Source organism: Miscanthus floridulus, chromosome 9, assembly GCF_019320115.1.
Source record: "Miscanthus floridulus cultivar M001 chromosome 9, ASM1932011v1, whole genome shotgun sequence".
Taxonomy (NCBI): Eukaryota; Viridiplantae; Streptophyta; class Magnoliopsida; order Poales; family Poaceae; genus Miscanthus; species Miscanthus floridulus.
Window position 1 is genome coordinate 10434817 of NC_089588.1, and position 13822 is coordinate 10448638.

Genomic DNA, 13822 nt, shown 5'->3' on the forward strand with positions numbered 1-13822 from the left:
GCCTTAGCTTTCTTTTTCTGAAGCTTGAAGAAGACAGAGAAGAGAGTAGCTAGATTGATTTATTCCTCAAGTAAGTCAGTTGATGGTTCAATTCCTTCAAAGATGGCAAGAGTGGGGCATCTAGATCGATTTGTTTTCCGGTTGTTCTACCGCGAATAGAAAGAATTCTGATTATCTGTTGAGGCAAGCTATTCATCATTAACAGGAAAGATCCCAAAGCTGTTATTGCTAACATGGGATAGCCTAACTCTACGCTACAATCTCTATTTTTTATGATATTGAATCTGGCTTCTATTATTCAATCTCTAGTTACCGTGGGAAAAGAAAGAGACAAGAGCTCTTAGTCTGACAAGACAAGAGAGGATATGCCTCCAAAAGCTTCTTCAATAGCAGTGGATTGAATTCATCTGCACACTGATAATTCACCAAAAACAAGAGGAAAGAGAGCAGTGGATGATTTAACACTAAGCCAATCTTGAACAGCAGAGGGTTCATCTCTATCTTTAGACTTGGGAAAAACTTCAGTTGTTGGTTGGATTACTGGCTGAAACAATAGACTTGTTGGTTAGAAAAGTCATTATTTTACAACTGTTAAGGATTACTTCAGGAGGACCTATTAATAGTGCTTTGATCCCTACTTAGTGTTTTCAAAAGATAGTTGGAAAGGTAGGTCTATTTCTTCTTTATCTTTGTAGATCAACCTAGCTTTGTACATGCTATTGCTTCTACAATTCACAAGAGTCATTTCTCCCCCCCCCCCCCCCCCCCCCCCCCCCCCCCCCCCTTCGAAAAATAAATAAGGTTCACTCCAGGTTCTTAATAGGCAGTAGGCCCCTAAGTAAAAACTACAATGACTTCTTTCTTACAATCCGATTACTATTTGATCGAGAGATAGGCACATTTCTCCATGATATAAGCTATCCTCTTCTATTATGAAATATAAACCAGACATCGTCGGCGTAAGAACAAGACGGATACTTCTCCTCCACCCTTGGAACAAGTAGTACCTTCTAGTTTCGCAGGAATGACTAGAATGCTCAGATATGGAATTCTTTTAGGCTAGCTCCGGGCTTGCTGTTACAAGCGATTCAAATAGTTTTCCTGTGCTAGTTGTACAGTACTATACTACAACTACATTTCTTTCCTATTGCTTACCCGGTCTTATAGCTCTACTTTTGAAACCGAACGAGTATTGCTAGTTGTTACAAACAAACCCACCAAGCTATCTCATCCTCCTCCCCCGGGTTTCCTTCCCACGACCTGTGCTAGTAGTATGTCTCCATTGCTATTGAGTGCAATTGTTGGCCAGCGCCGAGCCAAATGACGCTTTCCTGTATTTTCAACGGCTGCTCTCCATCTCCAACGCCACAGCCAGATTATCTGGCCGCCAGCACATGGTGGGTATGTGAGACCATAGCAGCACTTACCACATTTTCCTGTATTTTCACAACATCCTTGCATGAGAAGAACCAGGCCATTGGCAAATTCATCACAACTACTGCCAAGCAACGGGCACAGCAAGCACAACACGAGACCAACCACCAGCAGCAACCATATGCATAGGGATCAAAGAGGGTTTATTGTTCAGAAGAGTCGACGGGGTGATTCCTGTCCTAGGGCATACATACACCGATCCATACATTCCCACCGGCTTACACCACTGCTACAACCACGCGTACATGGAACTGGCCGGCAATCATCACATGCATGTACAGAACAAGGGTCTGATCCAACGGGAACCACGCGGTTTTAAACACTGCTGCTGCTCTAACGCCCGCCCTTCTCTCGCAGAGTTGATAGGGCGACAAGGGCGCTCACTGCCCCAGTAACATGGCTGCTAGCATCAAGGCCTGGAACAGATAATTTACCCTGCGAGCCAGTTACCGCAGCCTGTTCTTTCTTTGGCTCCCCAGTTCCTGCAGCCACCACACACCAGGCATTAGCATTAGTAGTCGAAGCAACGAAATGAAGCACTAATGCTAATCACTTTCATATTCCAGACTAAGAGTTTTCAGGCACCGTACTTGGTTTAGGAGCATCATAGGTCTTAGCAGCGACACCCTCACCTTGAGAGCGACTACTTTCTGGCATTGTATTAACTATCGCAGATTCATGGTGCTTTGGAGTTTTATTACTTGATGCTGGACCATCATGGCCATTTGGTGTGATACTCAGTGCTAGAGAATCACAGCCCTTGATGCTCGTATCAGCTATCACAGGTTCATGCAACTTTGGCGCTTTACTTGGTGCTAGACTTGGCTTGACACTCGGCGCCAGAGAATCATGGCCCTTGATCTTCGTGGATGGTGATTTTCCATGGCCTGCACATAAATGACAACCTTAATGATCCATACATGGTAGGCAGCAATCGTATTGCACAGAGGCTTACCTGGTGCAAGAACTGGAGGTATGGCAACTAGTGTCGAACTGTTCTGGCATTTTACTAAATCACGAGGTGATGGGCTTCGTGACGCAATACCAAGTGAAAGGAATTTCTGGCCTTCAGGTGTCATTCTTGGTGCAGAATTGAGTTGTTTCACACCTGTACTTTTGGAATTTCCAAGTGACAAGCTTGGTACAGCAGATTCATAGCCCTTAGGAGTGACGCCTGGAGCAGAAACTCCATGGGTTTGGGAGGTATTAACTTGTGCTAGAGAAGCATAACCAGGACGTCCTGTGGTTGGTGTGCCGGATTTGCAAACTTCCCGACCAGGAGGTGAAGAGCTTCCAGAAATTGTCCTCAAAAGGCCTTCATGAACTATAGGTGCCACTCTTCCTACAAAGGAATCTTGGTTTTTGGCACACGAGGTTGCAGAGTTTCCAGGTGGCAGCATCTGTACAGGATCTCTGCACTTGGGTTCTGCACTTGTAGAAGCCCCACACATGGCAACAGCAGAACTAGATGTTTCTAGCACACCACTTGGTGCCAGACAATCTTGACCTTTGGGCACCATATCTGCTGCAAGGGTATCACATCCTTTGGTGCTAAGAACTGTGGCATGTTCAGACACAGCATTTGGTGCATGTGAATCAGCATGGTTAACCCTCAGAGTTAATGAACAATCTCCACCTGCCTTATCCAAGGACAATTGTTCTGGTGCTGCCATTACAGAATCACTAGACACTGCTTCAACAGAAGGCTTGTACCACAATGATGGCTGCAAAAAGAAGCCAATAAGAAAGTGACGCTAGATGCCAGTAAGAAAAAAGGTAGTGCACATTACTTATTTGGAACACTTAAGATCATCCTGAGAAGAGTAAAGAAAATATTATACGACGGCGGGACAAACAGGTTATTTCAAACCCTTACAAACTGGTCACTCATCAAGTCTAAGCAAGTGGAGCAAGGAAGGATAAGGAAGGTTTTGACTATACCGATAAACCATTGGTTGAACACCCCTAATTGTAACAGTTTCTCTTTGCACATAACCACTAGTGCTCAAGTGGCATGAAGCTGTTTGGTAATTTCCTATCAATCTCGCTTACCATGAACCATCAAACAATTCAACTATTAGAAATGTTAAAAGTAGATTAAGCATGTAACAGCCTTGTTATGACTAATTTGCATGTCCATACTATTCATGAGACACAAATGAATTGCTTTTGCTTCAAAAAAGATACAGGTTTGGGTTTGAAAACTGAAAAGAAGCCTTCTGTTATGCAGCCAGGCTCATGCAATCAGCATTTAGTAAAACAACCTTTAACAGGTTATTACGGTGAAATTGGGAAACAAAATTTGTTACGAAGTCCTTCCTATACAAGCTTGAACTTGCATAACACAAACCTTGAAAGGTTCCTCAGATTTGACATGAAACAAGAAAATGCATGCAACTATGAACTTACACAGTAATGAAGCTTCTTCAAGGCCTCCAAAAGTACTTTCTCTCCAACTATTATTATCATTTTCTTCACCATTTCTTCGCGAGTTATTATGCTTTCCTGTCATGTGGAAAGATTGAAACGGTGATTCAGCACACACCATACAAACCACAATAAGTACCTACCTCATAACTTAACTTTTCAAGCTGATAGTACCTTCAGCTCCTCATAATGATGGAAGAGAAGCTCCCTTGCCACTGATGATATATTGTCTTGAATAACTGCAAACAGAACTCTGAATGATATCCATGGAGAAGTTGGTCCTTCACCTGTTTCACACATTACCTGCAAACAGATTGTTTGGTTGGATAAATGGAATACTACCGTACACGAAAGCTAAAATCATTTTCCGTTGCAAGGTGCAGAGGGGGGGTCATTGAACGGCAGAGCTGATATGAGAGCAAGTTTCTGTTGTCCCATGGTAATCAGTATTCAATAGACATGCATCTAACAGGAAAACCGATGGTGAACAAATAACAAGATTCAGGTTGCCTCACAGGTTGAAGTGTAGAAATATCCATTCCAACTTCCTTTAGTGATGGGTTAAACCATAAACCCTTCAAGTCAAGCAAATAATCTGAAAATAAGGGCACCACATAGATTGTTAAGACTAAATTTCTCAGTATGACATGATAAAGGTCTTATTAATCATCTTACTTCGAACTTTTGGGACAAGCTTGAAACTAACAAGATATTCTAAACGGATGTGAGTGCTCAGATGTGATGGCCACATCACATAACACTTTGGGTTTGAACAATCATCAACACCAGAATCATATATCTCACTGCTTGGAAAAGACTCTTGTGATCCAGGTTCAACAGCTTCCACATTGCCCAATATCACACGGCACAGCAACATATACTGCACTCCTTTTTCATCAACATCGCAAAGACCGACACTGAAACAATTAACATGTGGCGTAAACATAATATTGTATTAAGCAAATACAAAACAGTAATCACAAAAATAGGGTTAAGGAGAACACACCTGGTAAAGGCTCGGTTTTCTGGTGAAAGATATACACCAGCACCCAAACCTGCTTTCTCAACAGGATTTGCAGCGGTACCCAAACCATTAATAAGAATCCTAACTATGTCACTCTTCCTAGATCCTAGCCATCCATACTTAACATTTGCATCACCACGTGCTTCTTTAGTTGATTTCATCTGTCTTTCAAAAGCTTCAAATCTACATTGTGCGGTGATATCGTTTGGAGAGTAGCGGTGGACATGAAGTATGTTATTCGGTGTTGCAAACGGACTCATACCAGAGAGAAAAAGGTTCTGGACAAATAGAAAGCCTTCGCTGCCTCTTTCCACAGATGTGATCCTCTTGCGCAAGACATCCACAGTCAAAGGTTTTTGAGGGACTGGGGGACTAGATTCAAGAACAACTTGCTTGACCACTTCAGGTGGAGAACTCGCGACCTTATCTAACATTATTCCCTGTGCAGTGCTATCAACATTGCCAGAATCCTGTTTGGCCATTTCATCACTTTCCTCATCAAAGAACAGAGAAGGAAAGAAACGCTTGCCAGTGTCATCAAACCAGGCAACAGACCGCTGCTTTCTGGTTTTAAGGTTGACCAGGGTCATTGACAAGAAATCAACAAGAATTGGTTCATCATCCATCACTGACACGACACTTGATTTATTTCCTTTGAATTCATCGATGAGGGACTTCATTATTTGCTCTGGAAAATTGTGCCATGAACCCTTTTTGTAATACATGACACGGCTTGGCGCTCCACTCTTCAGAAAATTGACACAATCATTGGCAAGGTTAGGTCGAGTGCAGCAACATTTGCAGCGTTTAGCAAATGAATCGAATGAGGGCCCATTCTCAGATTTGACACGGCGAGATTTGCAGTCTTTTGACAGGCAGTCATCAACAAGCTTCCGCTTCAAGCACAGGGAATTGGATTCTTGCAGAGATGCCATGAGAAACCTTGCTTCTAACTCCAAACAAATATGGAAACAAGAAAACTAAGCCCTAATATATATACAAGTTACAGGTCTCCCTTCATGTCGACATCTCAGAAGTCCTGTATAAGATAATGAATGAATTTGTCACAAGCAGAAAACACAGTTAAATATTCTAGAAGTTCGCAAAATAATAAATGGAACATTAGTAACAGTGACGTGCCTGAACCTTGATTGCTTCTGCTGGGTTTCAACTCTAGCCTACCCCAACTTGTTTGGGACTTAAAGGCTTTGTTGTTGTTGTATTAGTAACAGTGACGCTAGCATTCATAAGTCATAACACAAAAACTAAGTGGATAGGGAAGATCAATTGCATATAGCAAGCATCAATCATGCAAATAAAGGGTCTAATTAAGTTGTTTTTTAAACAATGAATATCACAATCTATGAGCATCAGGCAGTGTGTCTATGATTGTTTTCTCCTAAAAAGGATCCCAAGCAGGTATATCAGCTCCACAATTAGTTGTTGAAGCTTGGCCTAGAAACAAGTTGACAGCAGGAGCACAAACTTTGCATGAGCAGGGTCTGGATTACCACTCTATGGTAACACTGTCAAATATTTATGCATTACCATTTTCCAACCTTTAGAATTTAAAAAACAACACCACAACTGATTGAAGTAATAAGGATATCGAATTTCAATTCCCATCAACACAAAAGCATCATCTTGAGTTGAACTTCTCACCCGCTAGAAACATGAAGGTTTGGTGCTGTTTACTTACACTCCTGTCCATACAGTGTGCCAGTCTAACCTGCCTCTCAGTTGATGCTTGCAAGATTCCATCCTGCAACTGCAAGGCTGGTACTGGTGGCTAGACAGTGCTTGCAGTCTGCAAATCAATAAGGCTCGGCAAACAACTCATAGTAGCCCAATTACTCAGTAAATCCTACTCCCATATGGCTAAGGTGAGTGGGGTGGTTGCCTAAGATGGGCCAACACTACCTCCACACCTGAGAAAAGGGGTACCATAAGTATTTTGTAGGATAGACCCAAATCTGAAGGAGTAATGGCTCAAAAATGGGCATCAAGGACCAAAACAGAGGGGGGCTATGGGACCAACTCAGCTTTAGACCATATTTGGAATATTACAATCACACGACATGTGGTAGAATGAATCGACTATCTCATCTTTTTGCCATTTGTCTATTTGCCATTTGTCATGTTTTGAAGAAAGTATATCAACGGCCAAAAAGGTGAGGAGGTCCCATATGATTTATTTCTTGATACCAAATAATATTCAGCAATCAGTGCGACATTTGATAATTGACCCATTTTTGTGGCACTCAAGAGTGCAAAAGCACAACATAGTAGTAAAATGCTCTTAGTGCTGGCATAAATAGCATTTACCAATAGGGGAAAGCTTGATGATTCAATCTCGGCGAGTAATATTAAGCCATGCCAATCGAAAGTTTTAAGAATATATGGTGCACATACCAATAATTGCTTCCAGTTCCAGAGCAATAATTCATTTTCCATGTGCTAAACATAACACGACAAGCGGTTTAAAACTGATCATCAAAAGGATCAAATCCGCTCTGATGATACACACAGCATTTATCAACTCAACAAGTGGAACATGTGAACAAAAATGGAGCTAATAGAAGTAACACACAGAAACGACAAGTCTAGCAGTTTTTTTGATGCATCCGTTGCATGATGTTATGCAGGCCCTACAGTATTCATCTCTGCTCAAACAAATCAAACGAAATTCTGAAGGAAATGCCACCTCCACCAAATAGGTAAAAACAAAGGCATTTTGAACAATATCTAATGCTGTAGCTTGCGACAAGTGGGTAAACCTTACTCTGCCATCTCAACGACAGACTATAAGGTTTTGAACAATATCTACATGGCTTTCAGTTTGGCCAAAGGCATGTGAAACAATTGCCCATGCAACTACTTGCGGCCCAAGAAATCCTTTTCCCATAGATTCACAACACCAATCATCGAGGTAATCAAATTCAGTCCCAAATCATAAGAGACAGAAATAAAAGTGTGTGTGACATTAAACATTACCAGATCAGGTGAAATGGAGAAGAGACAGCTGGTATTTCAGCCTTGCTTCTCCTGTCAGGTCCTAAAAAAACAGACGGAAGGGTTTCCGTTTTTGTACTGACTGCATGTTTAAGTCAATAAATATATACAGACACATGAGCAAAACTCTATTTTTGAAGCAAAGTTTCAGTGCTGCAAGCATCCAAGCGCTAAAAAAGTCATCAACGTACAAGTAACTCTTCATACATGGAACTCTAAAGGACGTGCCACCTTCAAGGACCAGCCTAGTGACCTAAATAGTCGAATAATAATAAATTTATCCCCATAAATGGGAATGCTAAATCTGTGATTACGCGATTTGAACTAGAAACCAAACTGGGGTAACCAAAACGAGCACCAACAATACACTACACATGTAGGAGTATAATCGTATATTATTATTCGACTGGGCAGGAGCAAATGGGAAGAGAAGTTGGCGGAGGAGCATATGCTTTGTACAGTAAGAAGAAGAGACAAGAAGCCGCCAAGTTTCGCTGAGACTGGTACAACAACAAGTGGCAATACTCTGAGACACCACAGAACAATCTATAGTACATGGATTTCGCAGATGGCATCGGAGAAGTGAGTGGGCGGGTGCTTACGAAGGGAGTGAGGTGGGATCTGAGATGCCCATTTTGCAAGCGTCGGGGGGGAGTGGTAGAAGCGGGAGGAGGTCTCGAGGGCTGGTGACTCCCTCTCTCACGCCCCCAGTGCTCTTCTACAACCGACCGAGCCCAGGATGCTATAGTATAGGGTTTGGGGTACCGGCTGCCTAACCTGCGGAGCGCGGAGCAAGGCGGCAAGGCGAGGCGATGCTCCGGGGTCCTGACTGGTGGGGCGGCTGCGATGTGAATCCGGCGGTGAGGTGGCAGCGGGCGGCGATGTGCCGGGGTCTGGATAGACGGCGGCGGCGGCGAGGGAGACGGTGGCAAAGGGGATTTGGGTTTTCTGTGTAAATCCAGATGTGTTGGGTCGCCGTCGCCGTCGCCGACGAGGGGAGGAGGCAATTGGGCTGGGCCGTTAATTCGTTGGGCTGAGAATGCCCTCTGTCTCTCTCTCAGGTCCATGATTTTCAGGCCGCTAGTTCGTTGGTATCTACTGTCCTGATGTTCATTTTCAGGCCCATGATGCCTGTTCTGTGATCAGGCCGGGCCTCATGATCTTCTTATCACATCTTGGCGACCAACGGCCTTCTCAGTTCTCAATGATGCTCTCAAGATAACCAGGCTCAGGGTGTCCAGACCTGACAGGATAGCATAAATCTGACTTCAGATGCTTTAAATCAAAATCCAAGATCTGATAGCTCTAGCACTTCAGGCATTCCCAAGCTAGCAAGTTTCTAAAGGTCTGATCATTGGCGCTAAAAATCATCAATTTTGGAACGAATCGACCAATGCATAAAACCTAGGAACACAAACAGCACTTCGGTTTGCAGGAATAATTCCAGAACTGGAGACCAACTTTGTACTTGGTTGGCACATAATACTTGAGGAATGAAAGAAACCAAGTAGTTACCTGCTTTCCAGCAAAATAGCGTCCATCCATGCTGCTGTAGGCAAGCGGAGTTGGATCCAACAATTTGGAGTGCATAAACATTTCAACGAAGATGGAATGATCCATTTCTACATACGTAACATACTAACCGCAACCGTTTCTATAATTCTATGGGATAAAATGATACATATAAACCTAAATTTATGACAATTGCAAAGCACTGTTTAAACTCCCAGGGGGAACCATCATTTTTATGACAATTGCCTATCTGATTCGCAGTGGTAAACACCAGTGACAGTGAATGGCTGCCGCTCCACAGCCATTTTTGTTCAAATTTGCATCTAAATTTAACTTAGCCCAACGTAGCCACTAACCAGAGGGAATAGGATTCTGGCGCCCTTTCTGCTAAGTACAAAGAGAAAAACAGAAAGAGGCCTAAGAGTCGATTATCTATGTCAACTGCAAGGTGAATTTAAAATGGCTAAGGCTAAGTCTCCAAAATTTCAGACAGATTCTAGCAAGTAATAACAGTGAATTAATAAAGTGAACCAGTCTCCTCACCTGGAAGCTTAATTAAAATACCAATCAATCATAATCAATTTAACTGCAAACTAAGTCCTATTTTCCGTCACTAAGTGAATCACAGCCCAAAGAAGATATCATAATCCTTCGAGAACAACAATCATGCGAAGTTACAACAAACTGAAGATAATGAGCGTAACAGTAAATGAATCATTGGCTGAGAGAAATCACATGTTGTCTCAAACGAGAAGAGACAAAAAAAAAAGAACCTTGAAACTTTGCAAGTTCACCAAATTACATAAACTCTGTATGTATTGTTGGACACAATAGTGCCTCTAAACCATAGATCAGGGATAGGCTTTTCTCTTAGATGTGAAAACTGTCGATGTATCTTGGTCTAGGTCACCATTTGGTCCATGGCGCCACAGCGGCTTGGACGACGGTGACACGGCAGCTCGGTGCAGTGGTTCCAGCGTAGTGGAGTCGAGGTCCAGTGGCGACGGCGGAGTCGGTGGGGCTTTCCGTCGCTAGCAGCACTTACTGTAGATCGGATTAGATTTTCTGTTGGTGGATCACGGCGGCTCAGACCAACCTCGTAGTTAGAGCCGTGATCCCCACATCTTTTTTATATGTGCTGTGCGACAGGACCCACCAACCATATTAGGGTTGGGCGCCCCTGATCAGGACGCAGAGACAAGGGCCAGGCCTATTGGTGGAGATCAACTAACATTCTCCCCCTTGATCTCACTACCATCTTTCAATTTCATATCATTTACTTTTATTCATTCCATTACAGATTAGCACATAGAGCATGTTTCATCGTCACGGTCAATTGCCGATAGATTTAACAGCTACAACGCACCTCTCTATTCTGAAATAGATACTTAACTTTGGGCCTTCTTTTGTCCAGGAATTTTAGGCTTTTCTTAAACCCATGCTAGCTACATGTTCTCTGAACACGTTGGGTGGCAAGCCTTTTGTAAGCGGATCCGCGAGCATCTTTTCTGTACTTATATGCTCAAGACTTATGATATGATCCCGGACTTTATCTTTCACAACATAATACTTTATATCAATATGTTTGGCAGCACCACTTGACTTATTGTTGTGAGCATACTGTACTGCCGAATTATCATCGCAGTATTACTTAAGTGGTCTACAGATGTCATCAACCACCTTTAAACCGGGTATGAACTTCTTTAGCCAGTTCACCTGCCCTGTTGCCTCATAACATACTACAAATCGACATACATTGTGGACGATGTAGTGACGGTTTGCTTTGAGCTTTTCTATGAAATAGCTCCCCCTACGAGAGTGAATATATATCCAGACGTGGATTTTCTATCATCTCCCGCGTAATCAGAATCTGAATATCCCACTATATGGAGTGAATTAGATCTTCTATACGTCATCATGATGCCTTTCGTTCCTTGCAAATAACGTAAGACTTTCTTTACCAATTTCCAGTGTTCTGTTCCAGGGTTGCTCTAGAATCTGCCAAGTAACCCGGTAACAAATGTCAAGTCAGGGCGCGTGCATACTTGAGCATATTGCAAGCTTCCGACAGCTGAAGCATATCAAACCACTTTCATTTGATCGATCTCATATTGGTTCCTGGGGCATTGAAAATCCTCATATCTGTCGTCCTTGACTATAGAAGCAAATGAGGGACTATATTTATGCATACTGAATTTTTTTCAAGATCTTTTCTATGTATGCCTTTTGTGATAGTCCTAATACCCCTTTACTTCTGTCTTGGTGAATCTCAATCCCTAGAACGAACGAAGCTTTACCAAGATCTTTTATATCAAATTTTGAGGACAAAAACTTCTTTGTCTCCAGTAGTAGACTGACATCACTACTAGCAAATAAGATATCATCCACATACAGGACAAGGAAGATAAACTTCCTATTCTTAAACTTTGTATAGATACAATTATCCTCTACATTCTCTTTAAACCCAAAATTCTTTATTGTCTGATCAAACTTCAAGTATCACTGTCTAGAAGCTTGTTTTAATCCATAAATGGATTTCTTTAGGCGGCATCCCATTCGTTCTTTTCTTTCCATGACAAAATCTTTCGGTTGTGCCATGTAAACATTTTTCTCCAAGTCCCTGTTGAGAAATGTCGTCTTTACATCCATCTGATGTAATTCTAAATCGTAATGTGCCACTAATGCCATTATGATTCTAAAAGAATCCTTACATGAGACTAGAGAAAATGTCTCATTATAATTAATCTCTTCTCTTTGCGTAAAGTCTTTTGCCACAAGTCACGCTTTATATCTCTCTATATTCTCTTGAGAGTCAAGTTTTGTTTTGTAGACCCATTTACAGTCTACTTTTTTTTGACTCCTTTAGGAATTATTTCCAAGTCCCAAACCTTATTGGTATTCATTGATTTCATTTCATCTTCCATGCTCTCAATCCACTTTGATGAATGATCACTTCTCATGGCTTCTCCAAATGAGGTGGGATCATCCTCCATTTGAAATTCTTCAGTGTTGTACACTTTATAGTCAGCAGGAATAGCTGATTTTTAACTCTTTGAGACCTTCTAGGGGCCTTCACATTTGGCACATCTTCTGTTTGAGGCTATTTTTTGCTCTCCTCATGTGTGGTAATAGGTTCTACAGGATCCTGAAGAACATGTTCCTTATGGTCATTCATTGTTGCCACAGGCGGAATAACAACAGGTGCTGACACCACAGTATTTTGCACTATCGGTGCAACGACAGCAGGTAGTCAGAAAATTAGCCCATGAATTATTGGAGTGGGCGCATACACCCGCTTCTCTTTAAGGTCAATTTCTTGAGCTACCATGCTCCCCCTCATCAATTCATCTTCTAGGAAGACAGCGTGTCACGTTTTCACAAACTTTATATGTCTCTCTGAACAGTAGAAACAAAAATATTTTGACTTTTTTAGGTAGCCAATAAAATGGTAACTTACTGTTTTGGGATCTAGCTTCCTAATGTTTAGGTTATCTTCTTTAGCCTCAGCAGGACTCCCCCACATACGTAAGTGTTTAGTGAGGGTACTCTTCCTGTCCACAACTCATACGGCGTTTTGGGCACCGACTTATTTGGTACTCTATTGAGAATATGAATGACGGTTTTTAATGCCTCCATCCACAGGCTCATCTGTAAGGTGGAGTAACTTATCATACTGCGCACCATATCTATCAGGGTATGATTGCATCTTTCGTCTACTCCATTCTGCTGAGGTTCGCCCAGTGTAGAATACTATGCCATTTTTCTATGGTATGCCGACCGTAGTACTCTCCCACGGTCAGACCTGACTATCTTAATCTTTAATATCTTAAATTTATCCAATATTTCTGTTCTTTCTTTGATTGGATAAATGTATTCATAATAAGAGTAATCATCTGTGAATGTTATGAACGAATCATAACTATCCACACTCTTTACAGGAGACTGACCACATATGTCTATGTGAATAATCTATAAAATTCCTACACTTCGTTTGACATCTTTATTAATTTTCTTTACATACTGTTCCTTTAATGCATTCTCTGCATTGTTCTAAATCTGAGAACTCTAATGAAGGAAGAATATATTATTCTTAACTAGTCTTTCTATTCCCCCCTTGAAATATGTCATAAACGACAGTGCCATAATTTCGACGACATATCGTGAGCTCTCTTATGCCACCATTTCTAGAGTAACTCTCTGTCACCAGCTGCTTTATCAGCTAGGTAGCATATGTCTTTGAAGAGCCAGTGAACTGGCTCTTTATTCTATTGAGGTACTCGATGATCGTGTCACGCTCTAGGATTGAGCCCACAATTACAGGCTCAATCGTGTTTCTTTATCACAGACAAACATTTCTTGTTAGCAGTGACCTACTTCCTATGCACAATGGCATAGGATATCTTTCGGGATTTA

At 41.9% G+C, this 13822-nt stretch overlaps 1 protein-coding gene across 6 annotated transcripts; it reads right to left on the reverse strand.

The window, feature by feature from the left end:
• Window positions 1–1543: 1543 nt before the first annotated feature.
• On the reverse strand, window positions 1544–8862 carry LOC136483391 (uncharacterized). Of its 6 annotated transcripts, none has more exons than XM_066480448.1 (9): window positions 8675–8862; window positions 4868–5924; window positions 4537–4778; window positions 4377–4456; window positions 4036–4164; window positions 3844–3939; window positions 2390–3158; window positions 2025–2321; window positions 1544–1916 (listed from the first exon to the last, which is right to left on the reverse strand). In XM_066480448.1, exons 2-9 carry the CDS (start codon window positions 5818–5820, stop codon window positions 1768–1770), a joined length of 2715 nt encoding a protein of 904 aa, XP_066336545.1. In that variant the 5' UTR covers window positions 5821–5924; window positions 8675–8862; the 3' UTR covers window positions 1544–1767. The 6 variants fall into 6 exon arrangements, with proteins under 6 accessions (XP_066336545.1, XP_066336541.1, XP_066336543.1 ...); XM_066480444.1 differs by having other exon boundaries at window positions 8500–8862; XM_066480446.1 differs by having other exon boundaries at window positions 4868–6813; window positions 8500–8862.
• Window positions 8863–13822: the final 4960 nt, after the last annotated feature.